General features: G+C 32.8%; 1 protein-coding gene, 1 long non-coding RNA gene and 1 other non-coding gene across 3 annotated transcripts; 2 read left to right on the top strand and 1 right to left on the bottom strand.

Moving 5' to 3' along the window:
- The first annotated feature begins 1,234 nt into the window (after window positions 1-1,234).
- LOC149526585 (small nucleolar RNA R71) lies at window positions 1,235-1,340 on the top strand. The gene has a single exon (XR_016351878.1). It is a non-coding gene; the product is annotated as a small nucleolar RNA R71 (small nucleolar RNA).
- A 110-nt stretch (window positions 1,341-1,450) lies between these two features.
- LOC110425823 (uncharacterized) lies at window positions 1,451-7,371 on the bottom strand. The gene is made up of 3 exons (XR_002446072.1): window positions 6,964-7,371; window positions 6,571-6,623; window positions 1,451-1,858 (listed from the first exon to the last, which is right to left on the bottom strand). It is a non-coding gene; the product is annotated as an uncharacterized LOC110425823 (long non-coding RNA).
- A 288-nt stretch (window positions 7,372-7,659) lies between these two features.
- Window positions 7,660-16,766, top strand: LOC110425822 (uricase / urate oxidase / nodulin 35). Its single transcript, XM_021440869.1, has 8 exons — window positions 7,660-8,366; window positions 9,168-9,260; window positions 10,908-10,983; window positions 13,254-13,363; window positions 14,988-15,079; window positions 15,387-15,560; window positions 15,762-15,855; window positions 16,479-16,766. The coding sequence occupies exons 1-8, from the start codon at window positions 8,160-8,162 to the stop codon at window positions 16,560-16,562; spliced, it is 930 nt and encodes a 309-aa protein (XP_021296544.1). The 5' UTR covers window positions 7,660-8,159; the 3' UTR covers window positions 16,563-16,766.
- The last annotated feature ends 4,203 nt before the right edge of the window (window positions 16,767-20,969 follow it).

Genomic DNA, 20,969 nt, shown 5'->3' with positions numbered 1-20,969 from the left:
AGCTTTAGAAATTTTAAAACTATTAATAGTGCAAGGAATAGAAAAACTCTTTGAATATTTAAGCTTTGGTGGAAGTTTATTTTGAATTATAGCACTGCACTCTTCAATAAATGCAATTATCTCAAACTCTTCCAATTTCCTCTTTTTAGTTAAGATGTCTTCCAAGAATTTAAGATAATTTGGCATTTGTTTTAAAGCTTCAGTAAAAGGAATATTAATGTGCAATTTTTTAAATATCTCAAGAAATTTCTGAAATTGTTTATTAAGTTTTTGCTTTTGAAAACGTCGAGGACAAGGTGGTAGAGGTGTGGGAGGAGATTGTGATTTTTCTATAGAATTTTGAGCAGATTTTTCAAACATAATTTCTTTTTCAGCATTTTTTTCAATTTCTTTCTCAACAGATTGAATTGAAATCTTAGAATTTAAAACTTGATTACTTAGCTTTTTACGTACCTCTTTTCCATTGTGGAGAGTGATTGCCATACAATGTTCCTTACCTTTTCTTCTTGGGTTGGCTTTAGTATCACTTGGTAAAGTACCATGAGGTTTAGTTTTAAAGCACTAGCAAGTTGGCCTGCTTGTATCTTAAGATTTCTAATTAAAGTAGCTTGATTTTGAATGGAGGCATTAGTCCTTATCATAAATGCATTAGTCTTTGTTATGAATGCGCTAGTCTTTGTCATGAACTGCATGAACATATCCTCCATTTAAGGCTTTTTCTCTAGCATAGGGGCACTAGATGGAAATCCAGGCGAAAAATTAGACTTAGCTGCTGATGAAGACCCTTGGTTTTTATTTCATAAAAAATTAAGATGATTCTTCCAACCAGGATTATAAGTATTAGAATAGGGATTGTTCTGTTGCCTATTTTCAATAAATTGACAAGACTCAGAATAGATGGGACAATTGTCATTGGAATGTCCTTCCCATAAACTTCACATGTCATAAAGGAGTTTTGAACAACATTAACACTCAGTTTATCTATTTTCTTTGTAAGGGAGGCCAATTGTGTAGAAATAGTGTTCATCACATCTAATTCATGAATTCCAGCAATTTTTCTTATTCCCAATCTTTTAAATGGCCATTGATAATTATTAAAAGCTATACCTTTAAGCAAATCTAAGTCTCATCAATGGATTTACTCATGAGTGCACCTCTAGTGGTAGCATCAATGGTTATTCTAAAAGGTCCCAACAAACCATTATAAAAAGTTTGCACTTGCAGCCACTTAGGTAATCCATGGTGAGGACATCTTCTCATTAATCCTTATATCTCTCCTAAGCCTCATATAATGATTCAAAATCAAATTGCATAAAAAAATTGATATCATTCCGCATCTTTGCTGACTTTGCAAGTGGGAAGAATTTTGCTAAGAATTTTTAAGCCAAATCATCGAAAGTATTAATGGAACCAGCAGGAATTGAATTTAACCAACTTTTTCCTTTATCTCTCAATGAAAAAGGGAAAAGCCTCAATCTTATGGCATCATCAGTAACACCATTAGCCTTGAATGTATCGCAGATTTTCAAGAAATTTACAATATGAGCATTTAGATCATCATTAGGCAAACCTCCAAACCGAACATCAATCTGAATCATTTGATTGATTGATGGCTTAATTTCAGAATTGTTGGCTTGAATAAAAGGTCTTTGGATACTAAAGTGGAGATTTTGTACTTATGGGACAACATAATCCCTCAAAGGCTTGGTCTTTTCCTCTTGTTGATCAACCATTGTTTTACTTGGAGCATAAACTCTTTTATTTTTCCTTCGAAGTCTTTGAAAAGTTTTTTTGATTTTTGGATCAAAAGGAACAATTTCTAAATTTTGAGCTCTTCGCATACAACAACCAAAGGTACCTGAAAAATTAAAGAAAAGAAAAGTTTAGATTAAAATTAAGAATGCTTGCTATTAATATTAACAAGAAAGAATTAGAAATCAATTCTCTGGCAATGACGCCAAAAACTTATTGTTCAATTTTCTACTCACACAAGTGCATGTATCACAAAGATAATATAGAGATGAGTAGAATGTCGATCTCACAGAGAATTGAATTAATCCTTATTGTTAACTATTAAAATTAACACACCCTAATTTTATCTAAACAATTAAAATCAAAAAGAAAGATTTGAAACTATTAAACTAATAACTAAAACTAAAACTAATCTAAAATATATTATCAAATTAACTTCTAGTGATTATCAGACCTAAAATTATGATGTCTCTCAATACTTCATCTGAATATTATCTCTCTTTTAACTCAATTTAATGGATCAAGTTGCTAACCTAGAGTCCTAAATTATTTATAAGTCTCTGTCGAGTTTCTCATAAAAATACCTCTCTTAATTAATTTACTATATGTTTATGTAAATTATATTAAAGAAAGATTCATTAAGTTTATGTTCTAATTTTGGTTACGTATGGTTTATAGGTGTATGTTTACCCTATATGCAAATCGAACCACGTAATCAACTAAGTGTATTCGATCATACACTATTTTATTTAAAGTCTACCTTAATTTCCTTCGTTAAGATTTAACCTAGATTTCCAATTCAATCTAATTGGTGGCCAATCAACTAGAAGCATTAAGAATAGAATAAAATAAACAACTTAAATCTATCAAACATAAGTAAAAAAAAGATGAATAGTTCAGACTATATAATGAGTTCAATCATAATCTTAGATTAAAAATTCAGTGTCCCATCAAGTATTATATCATCATTGAATAAAGTTTAAACAATAAAAACAAAGCCAAGAAAATAAGAGAATAAAAGAAAAGATAGAAAAACTCAAGAGTTGTATTCTTGATCTCAAAATCTCCTTGAATCCTTCAAATTCTTCTTAGCTTCAACGACTTTGTGGCTTGACTCTCAATTGTTAATCTGGTGTTTCTTTGTTTTCTCTTTTTAAAAGTCTTTTGAAAGGTTCTTTTTATAGGTTTTGAAGTTAGACCAAGTTGGGTGAAGGAAGAAGTTAATTTCAGCTATGATTTCCTCATCAGACTATGTGAGTCGCAGCCTTGCCCAATTAATTAATAGAAATCATAATTGCACTAAAACTGTTATAGTATGTGAACTCCGACAAGATTTTTGATCACCTTCCAAGCTAAACTGGGTTATCTGGTAACATGAAAGTTGTAACTTTTTCTCTTGTCTTTCCAATGGTCTAAGAATCGCTTGATTTGAAACTCTGTTGAGAAAGTTATAGCTAAAAAACTGAAACATGTGCAGTGAAAATCTGCACCTCAAAATTGTTCTATTTCTTTTACTAAAATTCTTCTTTCAAACACCTACAAAATCATAAATAAATCAATAACAACCTATCTTATCCACATTAACACTAAATTAAGTATAAAATTAACTAAAATTAGATTGACTCACCTAAAATAACTAATTTAAAATAATGAAATGAAATCTATTAATTTTTATACATTACTACAAAAACTAAGCTAAATTATTTTCAAAATTAAGCTCAAATAACTCTATATCATATAGTTATCACCATCCAAACCCACGTCCACACTAACACCAACCTACCTACTAGTCTTAACAACAAGCTTGTCATCTAACCCGATTTCCCAGCTCATGATGTTAGAAGCCTTAACTCCTAATATTTTTCCTAGACTTTTTTAAGATATAGCCTGGAATAACTCCTCAGATGTCATTTTGTAGTCAGTTGATGACAGTTCAGAGAACAATGAAAGTTCAGAATCTTTTCCACTATAGACTGTTACATCGTTGACAGCATTGACACTTTCCTAAAGATGTTCCTAACAAAACCACATGTCCAAATACTAAATGATGATGTCCTTGAAATACATGGTCACGATCTAATACTAAAGGAAACTGATCCATTGCCAAATCAATAGTAGTATCACCATCAACAATACAACTCATCCTCAAGATTCTCAAAATACTTCTCCCTTGAAAATATCCTTCCAAGTAAATGAAATTTGCATTTTCAAGAATTCCATGCATGGGGATTCACTAAACCCACAAAATCAGGAGCAACAGTACAACAAGTACTAGTTGCTTTCTCCACAAGATTAACAAGAATCCTCAAATATTTTTGGGATAGCCTCGGTGAATATTGACAACAAGCGTTCCTTAATTACCAATCTTTTACAATAGTTATGAATGAATTTGCATCCATATTTTGTGGTAACCAAAGCCATAAACTTGACAAAATTAGAGAGCAATTCTTCAAGCTGAAATGTTGTCCATTATTGATAAAAGGTCTAGACAAACGTTTATTGTAACTTTTGCAAATATTTCTACCTACTAGATGGGAACGATAGTATGATTATGAAACAAGCCTCTTTAAATTCAGTATCATCAAAGCTCCATAATCAAACATAGTTGCAACTGAATGCAAGAGAACTTGAATTGCATAACCTTCCACTCGGAGATATCCACAGAATTACGCTGAAAGCCTTTGACAAGATCTATAATGAGCATAAGGACATTGCCAATATAGTCCAAAATTTCAATAAGCTTAAAGCTCCATTTGCTTTATAGCCAGGACTACAAATAAAATGTTCATCGACAAATTCTTCCTGTTTTTACAAATCTAAAATGAAAATCAACTTCAAGAGATCTCCCAAGAGATACAATTACTTCTCCTACTTGGACTAACCTATGAGAAATAGGAAGTTCTCAAGAAGCAAGAAATTTAAAAAATTTAAGTAGGAAGAAAGAAAATGCAATCAGGCAAGAAGTCATCAAAATGCTTTGATTTTGGAAAATCAGGTTATTATACAAAACAACATCCTAGATTAGACAAGAAATCCATCAAGATGATGTAGCAAATTGCAATTACTTCAAGTCTCAATCTATCTGATGATGATGATCTTGAATCTGTGTTTTCACTTGATAATGAATAGAGTCCCCAAACCATTTTTGTTATTCATACTTATGATTTAGACCCAAACTCAATAAAGGTATGCAGCTCGAGCTTAGATTATTTAGATTACTCAAAAATGGCTTAGAAAAAACAATCATGGTTGCATGGCAATCCAAGAATTTTTTACAGTGCACAAGCTTACCCCTTTAATAACCCTTGCTCGGATATACATTAATGATGAGTTGCCACCCATCTAGGTGATAGCCTTCTTCGAAATAAGAGTAGCACAAAGAACTGTTAATCTAGTTGTCTTACCACTAGCACTTTGGAAAGCCAAAAGACATACTTCAAGATTGCTGATGACAGTACGTTTACAAAAACTTCATTAGCAAACCAATTATGATTAAGTTTTTCATAAGTATCTCAATCACATAGAGGATACTAGGTTCCTCTTTGCCACAAAAGGCCTTAGTCGTTGGATTTGATATCATATCTAGAAATCTTGGTCTTAACCTTAACGATAAAGATCTCAAGTATAGACAATTCTTTTAAGCATAGAAACTTCTAGCAAACCTATTCACAATCACTCTGAATCCGACCCTATTTGAAGATAAAAGATAGAAGTTAATCTTAACTTATTGTGTAGACAACCATGCAAACTTTCTCTTTATATGTCCAAATCCACTATGGAAAAATCTAAAGTTTTTCATCACTCTATCATTTAAAAAAGAAGAATTGGTGAACCCAACAAAGGGCAACCACTTGAGTATAAACTTATACCATCTTAAGCTAGCCATTGAAGAGTATTCACAACTTTAGGCCCCAGCCTTAATTGAGCCCACAACCTCCTCATGGGCTTGTGAAGTCAATAAATGATTAGAGCAAGTATGTAGCAAGTTAAGATTAGTTATCAACTACAAGCTGCTAAACTTGTTCCTCGCTAATGACAAGTTCTCGTTCCCTAATAGAAAAATACTGGTCACAAACTTGTCCAATGCTAAGGTAGTCTCCAAGTTTGATTTGAAAGCAGGATTATGACAACTTGGAATATCTCAATCAAAAAAATACAAAACAACATTTTGCATCCCACAACAACATTTTTAATAAACGATAATGCCCTTTGGTTTGAAGATAGCTTCGTCACTAGTTTAGAAAGCTGTGATGAAGATATTTAGTCCAATATTAGATAATGCATTTATCTATATTGATGATACCTTGTTATTTTCTCCTAACGAGACAGTTACAAGTAGATTTTGAAAAGATTCCAAAGCATAGTTCAACATTATAGGATAATGTTATTGGAGAAAAAGATTACATTAGGTGCTACCGAAATTGATAGGCTAAGAAATGATAATGCAATTTTTTTTTTTTTGGAGTTGACATATAAGTTTACGATGTATGGGATATATGTGCATGATGTTGGACCACTAACAAATTGGCATTATGAATATAGGAAAATCTAGGATACAGAAGATGAGCGGTCAAATTCTTAATTATGAAAATGCACTTAGCTAGCTTTATCTATACACCCACACAAATAGGATTGTATGCATACATGCAAAAATACTAAAAAGTTTCAAAACTTCACATCCATTCAATAATTAATACTAAAAAAAAAAGATTTTTGCATGAATGGAAACTTGACATAAGCCACTTGGGTATAGTAATTAATGTCTAATGGTAAAAAAAATGAGAATGAGAAATGAGAATTTTCAATTCTTAGCCTTACACTTCATAATGCGAATCTTGGGAACTGTTTTGTACTTGGAGAGCAAAACAAACCTAGCATCAGAGAAAGAAAAACTAGTCAATAAACAAAAATGCAAGATCGACAACAAACCCAGGAAAAAAGCACTATCTATGAAAAAAAAAAGAGTAAACATCCACAAAGAAAAACAAAAGAAATAAAAAAATTAAAGAGCAAATAACAAATAAATATTAAAAAAAAGGAGAGAGAACTTGAAAAAAAAAGGTAGAAAGAAGAAAGAAAATAATAAAGAGAAACAAACATAAAAAAAAAGAGAGAAAGTTGCATAGGCTATACACAAAGGGGCGAAGAAATCAAACCGAAGGAGAATATTGAAGGAAAAAGAACAAAAGGATAAAAAAAATTAGGCAAAACCTGGTCCCAATACAACTCTCACTCAGGTCGCAATCAAAGTACCATGTCTAAGCACCCAATGTTTTCAACAACACAAAACCTCGTGTCAACAACCATTATTAAAGAAAGGAGAGAGAGTTGTAAAGGCTATAAATAAAATGAGTGGAGAAATTAAAGAGAAGAATAATAATCAATAGAAAAATGAGACAAAACTTGGTCCCAAAACAACTCTCAATCAAATAATATAACTAATAGCACCATGTGTCGACACCCATCACTCTCAATCGTCCTTTCTGCAAGACACCTTTCTAATCGAAAGATATAAGATAACATTGCATAAATCAAAGTAAGAATGCAAAAGCGACAAATATTTAATTTCAATGCTTCAATGTAAACATAAGAAATTAATAGATCTAAGAATTAGTAGAATTTGATGAACAAAGAACATTAAGAAAGGAAATTGATAGTGAATTATAGTTACAGTAAGAGATCATCGCTTATAGCAAAGAGAGAATTGAGAGTTCGAACGTGGAGATTTGGTGTATTGAACTATAAAATTAATTTCAATTTTTTTATAAAAAATGAAAAAAATCAGATCTAATTTAAAAAAAAATAGAAAATACTCTGTAAAGAGGAATGTCGGTGCATATGTATTAAAAAAAACTAGTGTATATATATATATAACAATAGCCCACAGTGAATCAAAAACTGGCAAAAACCGGATACTGTGGGCACAGTGGAGTCAATGAAAAATTTTCTTAGAAAACAAACACTTCAACATGGTCGTCATCGTCCCGAAAGGTAAACATTAACTGCTCCCTTTGCCCAGTCACGGTTATGTTAGGTGAATGTCACGCTCCTCGTCAATTCAATCCTCCTATGAATGAAACAAGTTTGAAAAGTCTGAACTAATAGTTGAAGGAATCCAGTCTTTTAGGTACGGGATAAAGTAAGATCACATCCAGCCAATAGAATAAAGAAGAAAAAAAAGGCTGTCTTCTCTTTTGGGAGATGATGTTGTAAAATGGAAAAGAAAAATGATGGGATTTGTAAGATTCCCGATGTGAGGGAGAGTGGGGGCAGGTGATGGTGGAGATAGAAAGAAATACGTGCAAGTTTTCCTTTATAAAAATCCAGTGAATCCTAGCATTCTCTGCCTCCAAGCCTATTTAAAGCCTTTCCGAGTAGGACATTTCGGCGCAAGAGGAAGAGGAGCAATGGCGAAGGAGATGGATGGATTCAATTTCGAGCAAAGACATGGGAAGGCAAGGGTTAGAGTAGGCAGAGTTTGGCGGAGCAAAGATGGAAGGCCGCATTCTATGGTGGAATGGAATGTCAACATTAGCTTGCTTTCCAATTGTACTGGCGCCTACGTCCGTGACGACAACTCTGACATCGTCGCCACTGACACCATGAAAAACACTGTGAGAATCTTTTAATATTAAACACGTTTTCCTTTTTTCCAATTCTGAGGTTAGGGGTTGTTGGTTGGTTGGTTCAGCTTGTTCTAGGTTAGAGGTTGGAACTTCAATTTGATAGGTTCATTTCTGAATTCCTGTCTGCTATAAATCTTGTACTGCATAATGGATCTGCAATGTTTCAAAGTTTTAGGGAAAAGAATATAAATTTGAGAAAATCTGGGGGCCAACATGAAAAATGTCAGAAATATTCAATGAGGATTCATCTATCTCTTGAATTCATGGTAGTTTTGATGCGTGCTTCGGCACTTTACAATTTCTCTTCCAAGTTAATAACTCATGTTTGATCTAAAGGTTGTTACTGTTATAAAGAGAATTAAAGTACAAGGCTTAAATCTTCACTCCACCTGTACTTTATTATATGTACTAAAAGAAAATTAAGTTTTTGTTTTTTTTAGAAAGAATTTGAATCCAACTCTTTGAACAACAATATATGCATCACTTATCCTAAAAATAAATGATATTTAGCACTTTTCGAATTGCACTATGCAACTGAAAGTGATCTATAAAGTTAATAGGACGATATGGAAAAGTATTCGTTTAAGCAATTGGTTTGAATGTTGAATAGATAATGAGAAGACAAAAGAATTGTAGGCGTGTATCTCAATATAAAAATTAATCTTCAAACCATAATTTCTTAATTAAGTATTTATCATTTTTACAGTCATGTTGATTGAGAAATTTTCTCTCCTATCTACAGCATTGTTGCCATGTCATCTGAAAGTAATTGTTAAAATTACAATACAGGTTTATGTCAAAGCAAAGGAATGTTCTGAACAGCTTTCTGCAGAGGAGTTTGCGATTCTACTGGGCAAGCACTTCACATCATTTTATGCACAGGTAGTTTCTTAATATTGAAGAATTTATTTCGATCTGATGAATAAAAAGGCTCAAACTTCCTTCAATAGCTTTTGAGATACTGATAGGGAGACGAATGATTCCTTCTCTTTCTTAGTACGAGGATAAAGCACTTGTCGTTTTCAGCATCAGGAAGAAAACAAAATGTAGTGTTTCTCTTACAGATGCGTTCCTGAGTTGATACCTCATTCATTTTGGTGGCTTGGGGCAACTCGAGGTTTAGGATTAAATAACTGACACCCCATTTTTGAGTTTTGAGTGAAGTACTGTCTACTTGGTGTTTATCACAAAGAAGGAAACCATAGGTGAATATCACTGGGTAAAGTGAAACATGAAGCTATCAACTCAACATTCATGTATGAGGGGATTAAAATACAACTATAATATTTCTGTCTTACGGTATATAACTCAGCAATGTTTTGGGCAAATATATTCGAGTTGGGACGTAAGCTTCTTTTCTAGCGAGACCTTTCTTCATTCATATATTAACCTTGACCTGAGAAAACAAACAATAATGATTCACACATCACAAAGAAACTATTCATGTCAACATTAAATCAAAATATATAGAAATTGAAAAACAAACAAATCATGTTCTAGACTGATCTGTGTATTCTTGTTTGGGTTTCATTACAGAAAATACTATAAGGTTTCATTGCCAAAATTTTGAGAAAAAAGTCAAGAGAGTTTTTTCATTAGTCAAAGTAATCAAGACTAGAGACAGCTGACATCTTCTGAGAAATTGTTAATGGTGTTCTTTACATTGCTTATCTGACATATTAAATTCATGGTGGCCTAGAATTTTAATCTGAACTCTGAAGAGTTTAAAATGATATAAGAAATACAGGAGGAGCATTATGAGTTTTTTATTAAGTCTTCTATTTGAGCTTGTTGAAATAAAAATTCTTAACTCTACAAGCTTAGGAGACTTACTTCTTGAAATTTATTATGTTTTGTAACAAAATAAATAAATAAAATAAAAAGCTTTGCTGTGTTTATCAAGAACTTTTAAAATACAGTCTATACTTTATTCATTTGCTTTTAGTCATGGTATGATGAGCTTTTCCAGTCGGAATATACTTTTGTTCATTCTCTTAAAATATGTTGGTGATGCCTATCAATGAGCTGACCATATTTTCATTCTTTTCAAGCTTCATCTAATTATTTCTTGATTTGCCTTATAAAACTTCAGCTGAACATTTAACTAAATCGGCTTCTTCATGTCACTCTTTCTATCTCTTTTCATGCGTACTTCTAGAAATTTATGTATCTTTAAAGGTCACTTGATGACTTCTTTTCCAACAATAAACTTGATTTTGAGTAAGTTTCTCGTGAAAGTAAAATACACCTATTGTACAATTTTTGGTATTTATTGAGCATATAAGATTGAATATGATCTTGAGCTGGCACTATCTAATAAGTGAATTAACATTAATGAGCATCTTAATAAGCCTTGCTTGACTTGTTGACAAATTTCTTGATTCATTTTATGACATTAGTTTTGAAGCATATAGGCTCTATATTTAACACTTGAGTCATTTGGGTGTAACACATTAAATATTATGTAAAATGCTTGTCATTTCGCTGATGCAGACGTTTGGCATCTCTTTTTTGTTTTTTTTTTTGTAGGTTTTTACTGCAATAATAAAGGTAGTGGAAAAGCCATGGGAACGAGTATCTGTAAATGGTCAAGCACACGAACATGGTTAGTCTTCCCAATCTTTTAGGGTGAGCTTGCAATGGTTCCGGTTGATATCTAATGATTTTCTTGCAGGATTAACTATCATCAATAATTCTTTCTACCTACAAGCCCCATCCCAGAAATAAACAAAAAAAGAAAAAGCCTGGTTGAAACTTGTACTTTCGATTTTACATATTTCTTTAAAATGCGAGATATCTTTTGCTTGAATATTGCTTAAGTTCGTCTCTGGAAAGGGGCAGGGGACAAGTAAATCATTCATAGAAAAAGGAGGAGAAGAAATTGCCTCTGTCCTTGTCATTGGACTTTTAAATTGTAGTTCTCTCTGATTAAAAAATTAGGGTTAAGAGATAGTTTATGTGAGTGAGCATGAGACATGATTTTTTTATGATGTTGTATTAACTATTAAGAGGCTTTTTCAAGAGTTCCTGCACCATCTTACTAGGAAGTGGAAGCAAATTATTCATTCTCTCTAAGGATAGCTGCTTCTCTCCTTTCCTTTCTCGTTCCTGGTTTTCTTGTTGTTGCCATTGAACCCTCACAAAATGAAAGTTTTATTTTTTGTTCAAAGAAGAATATTTGGTTTTCCTTGGCAAATTATTGGCTATTATAATCAGATAAGATGTCATCTTTGTCTAGTAAAATTTATAGAACTTTGATATGAGTGACAAGTAGACAAATACTTAAGTAATTTTCTTTTTCCCCTATTTCTTTTTTTTTTTTCATTATTTGTTTCTGTGGCTTCTGCACATGTATGCTATTGCAAGCTTAGCCTTATAAATTTAAAGCTTTGATTAAATTTGATACGCATTTCCTGTTGATTCTTTGAATGATTTTCTGTCATTTCTTGTTCTTTACAGTTTCTTCATTTTTTTATATTTCTTAGGATGGGAATACAAAGATTGGAATGCGATATTGAAGTTGTCTTGCACTATACTTTGCTTATAATGTTCCATTTGCCTTAAACTTTAAGGCAAGGGTTTTTCATTTGGGTGAGCATGGATGCTCTCAAACAAACCTTCAACCAATATGTGATGCACATAACCAATTTGCACAGAAACTGTTATGTGGAAATTTTGGGCAAGAATCCTCTCCTTTTGTTTTTTTGATAGAGCAAATATCCTTTCCTTTACTCAAAAGTAATGGAGATCCCATTACTTTTACCATAACTTGATCGTTGCTGAAGCAAGAATCCTCTACTTTTGTTTTCCCCCCATATCTCTCTCTCTCTCTCTCTCTCCCCCTTTAGGTTAGGTTTTGTCAGAAACCTCTGGCTTCTGTTCTTCTGATTATTGGGCCTTTTTTAAGACGAGTATTTGGAGTTCCTGAAGCGCTCAATTTAGAGTTTTCTATTTTCAGTTTAGCATCGTTATTTAAACCAAAATTGGATAACTTGTTCTTAAGTATAGTCGAAATGTATGTACATGATATCAACAAAAACATGGAACCTGTTGGGAGAGTGGGGTGATAGGCAGGCCATGGAGTTATTCGAAGAACCAAGGAGTGACACATGGGCCAGATGCCATTGATTAAGATGATTGGATGGTGGAGATATTGGACTGGTTATGTTTGACTTCACCAATGGAAGATAATCTCATGGTGATTGCCAGAGCACCTTGCATGGTGACACCATTATTCAATAGAGGCAAATGTGAGAAACTGGACGAGGAGAATGGGAACAAAGTTGGAGAAAGAGAATAAGATGTTTGTAAATAGCCATGTCTCAATTTTTTTGGGCAAAGGATGAAAGTAATAGCCACTCCATTATTTGGGTGATGGGAATGATCCTTACCCTGAAAATTACACATGCGTAAGAAACCATGGCCAACTCACCAGGCATTGCTCTAAATATCAGGATATTTTCAAGTGCATGTGTGAGAAATGAGAAAATTGTGAAGTTAGTGTATTTCCATTTCCTGACATACAGAAATTGAAGCCCCACCTAATGAGTCATCAGGTCTGCAAACCTTATTTGTTAGCCTTTCCAGAAAAAAGTGTTACCATCATAAACCCAAGTAGAACTTTTATAAAGAGGATCTCCTTTTACACCTGAAATATGACATTTCACTGTTATCATGGTCACCATTCAGAAGAATTGAGAGAAGCAGATGGTGGTCAAGTAATTGTTAATAAGGTTGTCTCTGTGCAGCCAAGATTGACTAAGACTTATTTCTTTTATTGATTATAATGTACATCTTTCTTTCAGTCCTATGATTTGGCTAATAATGAATGTGGTTGCAACTTTTGTTGAATATTTGTTATCTCGTTTATTGAAGGCTTTAAACTTGGATCCGAGAAGCATACAGCGGAGGCAATTGTACAGAAATCTGGCATTTTACAGCTAACTTCTGGTATTGAAGGCCTGTCTTTGCTGAAGACAACCAAGGTAAATTTGTTGGTCTTTTTGTATTTCAGATAATGCAATCGGCTCATATGTTTTAAATTTCTTTTCACATGAACAGGAAAAGAAAATGTCTTTTTCTCAAAAGTAATTATTTTTATAACATGTTCTTTTAACTCCGTTGGATATGTAATTCTTGCAATTTCTATACTTTCCCTTTTAGCTGTCTGTTTTTGCTATACAGTCTGCTTACTGTTTGCAGCCCAATGTCACGTAGAAGTTGCATTATCCATCTATAATCAGGATATGACTTTGAAATGCAGTTCTATGGTAGCGCAAATGAAATGATCACAGCACTAATTTGAACCATATCCATTACATTCAGTAGTTAGCACTAACATCTGGTTACAAGCTTCCTTTATGGGAATAAATTTCACTGAGATTATGGTAGTCATTCTAAGAGAATTTTTTTATGTCAGATGGATCTTTTAGATTGCATTGTGAATTTACTTTCCTGGATCCCAATTTTTTAACCTTTAGGAAGCAACTGCTTGAACTTTCTACTCAAAAGCATTCTGCAAATGTGACCTAAAACAATAAAAGGTTCTCCTTTACTGTGTTGATTGCAACCAAATTAGGAAACATGAACTGCTGCTCTTGTTGTCTTCCTTATCTGTCTCCCATAACGAGTTTGTTTTCTCATGTTAATAAATTTTATTGGATCTTAATGAAATCTTCTGAATAAAATGTTGATTATTACATTATTCAAATAATTGGCAAATATAATGTCTTGTCAACAAGAAATAGGCTTTTAAAAATCCATTCTTAAAACAAGCTCCTTACGAGAGAAAGACAAGGAAGAAATTTGATGTTCTATTTTAGGCTGTGTTATTTTTGCAAGATATTTTTCTTGTTTCCGGCCTTATGAAGTAACATATGAAGGTCATTATGTAATAACTATATAATTAGCCAACGGCCATTATGTGTCTTCCATGTTACCATTTCTTGAACACAATTCTATTTAAGAATTGGAGGAGCTAGGTATGGATGATGTGCCCATCTTATCAAAAAGCACCTCTTCAGTAGTTGTGTAGCTAATTTGATGCATATAATATCTCCTAAGTAGTGGTTTACCTCATGGTAGATTAATGATAATATTCTGTATCTTCGTATCTAGTTCCTCCATGGTACTAGATCATGTAACCTTAATGATGGTTAGTGCTAATAGTGCACAAGTGAGGGAGCAGTTTCTTGGGCTAAGAAATTACAAGTGACAAAAAGTTTGTTGTACTCATAATTGGATTTTCTAATTTATCAGATGTTGCATTTCAAGGTTCAATATATGCCGTTTATCCTCTAAACGGGTGTCAATACCTACCCCCTGCATCCTCGAGTGCTTTGCATATGCACCTAGTTTGGCTTTTTAAATGCTACACTTATGCACCTTTTGAAGCAATCATTATTACTGATAACCCATTGATGGGTTTTAAGGCACTGTATAATTTGAATTTTTGGTTTCATTTGATGCATCTTGTTAAATTTTCAACAAATTTGGTACTTGTGAGGGTTACTATTTAGTACTTAGTTTAATAATGCTCATCTGTTTCTATCTTTAAGCTAACATCTCTTTGATTTCTGTGCTGATTTTTGGAGTTTGTCCTATGAACAGTCAGGATTTGAAGGGTTCATTCGGGACAAATACACAGCTCTGCCTGAAACGCGAGAAAGGATGCTGGCAACGGAGGTTACCGCATCTTGGAGGTTTAATTTTTTTTTTCTACTTGTTAAATTTGATACTAAGTTAAAAGAAGGCATGCGGGTAATTTGTTAACAATATGCAACAGTGTAAAAGCCTTTTCTTGAAGATTGATTTATCATGCTTCAGGTGTATTTCATATGAGTTTGATGCCAATATAATACACTGAGATGCTGACTTGATTCTTAACACCTTTTTTTTGCTCCCTATTGAGTTTAGCTGACTTGATTCTTAACACTTTTTTTTTGCTCCCTATTCAGTTTAGACGGTGCTTAATTGTTTCACCAAAATATACGTGGTTTGTGGATGCAGGTATTCATATGAATCTGTCTCTAGCATCCCTGAAAAGCCACTTTACTTCAATGAATGTTTCCTGAATGTGAAAAAAGTTTTGGCTGATACTTTCTTTGGTCCTCCTGATGGGGGGGTATATAGTGCATCTGTTCAAAGCACTCTTTTTCATATGGCAAAGGCTGTACTTAGCAGGTTATCTCTCTCTTGCTCTCTTTCTTTATGAGCTCGCACACACTTGTGTACTCATGTGCATGAATGGTCAGATGTGCACCAGTGCATGCATACCCATGATGTTAGAACTCTTTTAGTTTTAGACACTCAACTTCACAGTTTTCGTTTTTACATGGTGCTGTTTTGAGAATTGATATTCATCTTGGTTTTAATGATTTTCAGGTTCACGGACATATCATCGGTTCAATTAAAAATGCCAAATATCCATTTCTTACCTGTTAATATATCAAGCAAGGATATCGGTGTCATTGTAAAGGTATGACTCTGCCATTACATAACTGCCAGAATGTAGTTACTGGAATGCAACTGGTCATTTTAACGGTGGGGGAGGAGGGGGAGAACCTAATATAGAATATGAGGATTGGATGTTAAAAGTTAACACATTGGATTTGAAGAGGTCTTCCTACAGTATAAAAGTAGTAGTTAATGATATTTGAGTGTCAAGCAGATGAAAATTTTGTTTTGAGTTTCCAGCTAAAAAGTTAAAATGGTGCTGAAGATTTCTGTCATGATTATAGCCCTTGTCCAGTCACCTGCTCTACTGCCTGTTGTCCTCTTGCTGATGCTTCATTAATCATTGTTCTTTCTTTAACTTTTGGACTCTCTACTTTGTTGGTATACTCTTCAGAAATTTATCCTTTTCCATGAATGTTATTGGTTCTAGTGCTTCTAATACCAGTTTGAGTCTTATTTAGAGATTGATTTCATTAGAAAGTAGGGGGAGCAGAAGCAGAAGCAGAATGTCTCTTTGGTTCTTTTTAGGGAAACTTATATGGAGATGATGGTGATGAATTATTTGGGTGCTATCTAATATATAAACATGGGATAAAGTTAACTTTTCTTATTGACATTTTATGATGATACCGATGATTACTGCAGTTCAATGATGATGTTTATTTACCGACGGATGAACCACATGGATCGATTGAAGCTACCTTGAGCCGTTTCTGGTCAAAGATGTAGCTGCGGAATGTACTATGGTCAAAATATGGTGCAGGTTCTGCTTCTGGTTTCATTTTCCTGTGATCTGCAGGATAGTATATTTTGTTTATGTAAAAGAAAGAACATGTTCACAAAATGTTCATGCTGTATAATTAAATAAAAAAAAAACAAATTGTCTGTGGATAAATAATAAACTTCAATATATTTGACTCATTGGTTAGTGCATGATCTTGTTTAAAAAATAGAATTCGTATCTCATTTTTCTCAAAAGGTTTTATGTTTTGCATTCGAGTATTTTATTCATTAGTTGATACATAATTTTCAGTTTAAATTCCTTTTTCTCTAATTATAAAAAAAAAATTAGCTGTAAGAATGATTTTTTTTTATATTAGGAATTTCCATTAATATGATCCATATGCGCATCATTTTCTCTCCAACTATAAAGAAAGTGCGATGCATTTTTTGTTGCATATATTTATTTTTGAAATTAAAATCATAAATAAAAATTATTTCTAGAAAGTCTTCCAACTTTTTGTCTCAAATCTTTGAACCAGGTTTTCATTCAAATGAGTAAGTTTTTAAGTATATAATTATTGGGTTTATATTTAATGCATTGTTAGAAAATTGATTCTATGCATTATCGGTGAAAACACTTCACTGTCGTAGGTCCTAGAAGATATCCAACAAAATTGAGCACATTGCTGTAACAAAAAGGAAGAATAATGAACTCTAGAAACGTGAAAGATGGTTTGCAAAAAATGAGAATATTTTATTTATTGTTTAATTCCAACACTTCATGGGTTGGAATTGCATGAGTTAATTGGAATCTCTTTTTTTCCTAAACTTAGGTACCTATTCATCCATCTTGGATTGAATCCCTAATCCTTCTATTTAATTTTGTAGAGGGATTCTTGTGATAGGGAGAGAGGAAATATTGTAAATAAATAAAAAGATGTGTTGGAGGTAATGGAAAGGAAGATTGAAATAGTTTTTGAAATACCGAATGTTATGACAAGTGAAAGAGAATAACCAAACGACAATATAAGGTTGAGAATATGGCAAAAAATAGCTTAGTATAAGAGAATTTGAGAAAGAGTATTTAGAGAGAGAGAGAGAGCTAAGAGTGACAATGTGTCTACACTCGCTTAGAAATCTTGTTCTCCCAAAATGAGTTGTCACAACTCTATATACATAGAGCAAGAAGAAACAAGTACTCAAGAATATGTTTTAATGCACATAATAAGTAATAATATTGAGGAAAGCTTAATGTACATAATGGGTAACACTTTCTGAAACTCATTATTTGGCCATGCAAGTAGCAATTTTATGGCATAATGTTTTAAAAAAATCCTTGAACTAGTCAAGAAAATTTAAATAAGTTTCATTCTTTTATTACATTTAATCAAGCCTTTATATTTTTATTTTCGATCAAATAGGTTCTTATGATTGATAGTTGACTAATTGCTATTAGTCAACATAATACTTGTTATTTTATATCCATTTGGCACCAACATTGATGTGGAGGGTGCAAATACCACATGACTATGTTACCATATTATATCATTAGTACGATAATGATAGTGCTTCATAGGGTGTGAGGTAACATTCTACACATGGTGAATTGCATTTAGTTTGATGATGATAGTGTTACCTCACGGTGTGAGGTAACATTCCACATGTGGTGCCAACGCACAGAGATATGAGTAGAGCGATCCCCATACATGGTGAGGAAAAATTTCAATATATGGTGGCGATGCTCTAGATATGTGAGGTCGATGTGCCACTCACAATCCTAGACGTGTGATAGACATAAGCCAGTACTCAGTAGGCATCTTGCATTCATGATTATTGCACATTACTTTTGTTATTGTGATTCCTCTTATGAATCTTTCCTGTGTTTGTGATGTTTGATTGATTTGTAAATTAAACTTTAAGCTATATGATAGCTAGGATGGGTTAATAGATAAAATAAATCCCAATGCATTAATTGAGTTTAAGGATTATAAAGAAAGACTAGCCATTTAAGTTGCATGGATTGATTACTGATCACTAAGTTATATGAATTGAAACATGATTACTTGAGTTACATGAGTTGGACATTGATCACTAAATGTTATGATTGGTTTTTCTTGGTGAATCTTGAGTACATGAACAACTCATATGACTTATGAAAAGATTGGAGTAAACCACCCTTAGCTTGGGTTATATGATTAAGTATCGTTTCTCTTAAGAGGATCTGGTACCACAGATAAGGTACAACTTCTTTACTTTTTTCCCTACAGGGCTTTTCATAAATGTTTTCCTTATCTATTGAACTATACGTTTATAAAATGTTGATTTCACTATGAAAATGAGATTCATTTACGACAACTTTACTTTATGAGAAATTTGAAATTAAGTATGTTTATCTCAAATTCTTATTTATATTAACGATGTAATTTGTGCAAAAACTCTTTCCCTTGGCTTATTCCTCTCTTGTATTCACTCACAGAGGATCCGTGACTCACACGTTATTTTCTCCAAATATTTTTATTTGCAAATAAGTGATACCATTGAGCTCCCCAGTCACGGAGGCGTGATCTGTTCATTTTCTTTTGGTAGGTGTCTAGCAACCTTCTTGATGCCTAGAGAGTCGAGTCATGTTCCGTTGACGTGTCGATTTTATGCTTATGTTTATGTTGATGGATATTGAACATGTTTATAATAATGTAGGCAATGCTTGACATATACTTATGAATGTTATGGATGAATGTACAAATGTGGTTCAAAAGTCTGTATGGACACCTAAGGATATTAAGATATGACTATAGCATGATGTATGAGTTGTTAACTTTAAATTTACTATGAACAAATGCACTTGCATAGTTAATGTTGAGAAGTTCCATAATTGTATATAGTTGCCTAAGTATGCATGCATGAGTTTGATATTGTATGCTTTATGTACGATGATTATGGTTAATGGGCTAAATTATGATGAATGAACATAAGAAGGCTTGCTAGAGCCTAACGGGTTATACCCGTCTAGTTCATGCTTGATCAATAAAAGGCATTGTATTGAATTTTATTTCTATAGTGGATTATAAAATTCCTTAATGAAGCTAAGGGAGAGGACGCAAGCAAAGAGGTTGAGCCTCCATAAAATTATTGTGTTGTTTATGTTTTTTAATTCCTTCTAAGTTACTTGTGTTTGCCATTCATTGCATTTTATATATAAAAATTTAAAATTTCTCATCATCTTGATCAAGTTTAAAGAAGGTTTTTCATTCAAGAAAAACTTTAATTTTCTAAAATTAGCTAGAATTTTCAAAATATTTCAATTCACTCCATGTTGGAATTACTCATATTGAGCTTATTGCACTAACAATTTATATCAAAGAAAGGGCTCATTTTTTTGGTCTAACAAGCTTAAGTGATCTAAAAGCAAAGCTCAACACATCTAGATGGATTCCACCTTAACTGTTCCTAGTGAAGGACACTCAACTTAAAGACCTCCATTCTTTTCAAGTATGAATTACCCTTGTTGGAAGAAAAGAATGGAGATGTGCATTCAATTAGTAGACCTTGAGGTTAAAATGTTATTTTAGATGGTCCCCATGTCCGCATTAAGGAAGTAAATGGAAAACTATTGTTAAAACTAGGAAAGAGTGGGATGACAAAGAAAAGAAGTTGATGCGAACAAATTGCAAGGCTTTCAATACCTTTCTTTATTCTCTTAGTGCTAGTGAGTTCGGTAACGTACCCATGTGTGAAACCACAAAACAATTTGGGATACCTTAGAAACTATTTATGAGAAACAAACTAAGTTAAGGAATTTAAAATAGGATTTTTCACACAATGACTATGATCTATTTAGGATGAAAGAAGATGAGACTATAAACCAAATATATGAGAGATTCACCAACATAGTTAGAGGTTTGAAGATTTTAGGAAAAGACTGTCGGGATTCGACCTCATGCTCAAACATGAAAAATAATCAAAAATTAATATATATATAACGTAACAAAAAAATAAAATAATATTTAATTAAAGAAACAGTCGTATCCTATAAGATCAATGTTTGTGTTTTTCATGCAACTTTTAAATATATTATAAACACTTATAGGTTTAAGAGTTACATACCTTGCTCTAGATATCGTAATCAAGAGCCAATTAAATCCAAAAATCTTTGCTTCTTCACCTTTAGGATTTGTCAAATCTTCAACCATCTAAGTGTTTGGCCTCTAATAGTAATATACACAATGACTGAATAAGACCTTATCCAAGGTAGGATTTTACTTGTGCTAGTAAATTTTGTTTCTAAAATAAAAGGACCAAAATTCTTGCCGAATCTTATTTTTGTCAAACAAAGACAACTATTTTTCTTTTCTTATCTTATGAAACGGTTGAAAAGTGGTTGGAGGCTTCAAGTTTTTAGTTTTCTAATATAAC

The sequence above is a fragment of the Theobroma umbraticum genome, unplaced genomic scaffold (genome assembly GCF_002168275.2).
Source record: "Theobroma umbraticum cultivar Fairchild unplaced genomic scaffold, ASM216827v3 scaffold_12.1, whole genome shotgun sequence".
Classification (NCBI taxonomy): Eukaryota; Viridiplantae; Streptophyta; class Magnoliopsida; order Malvales; family Malvaceae; genus Theobroma; species Theobroma umbraticum.
This window is presented reverse-complemented; position numbering and strand designations above follow the sequence as displayed.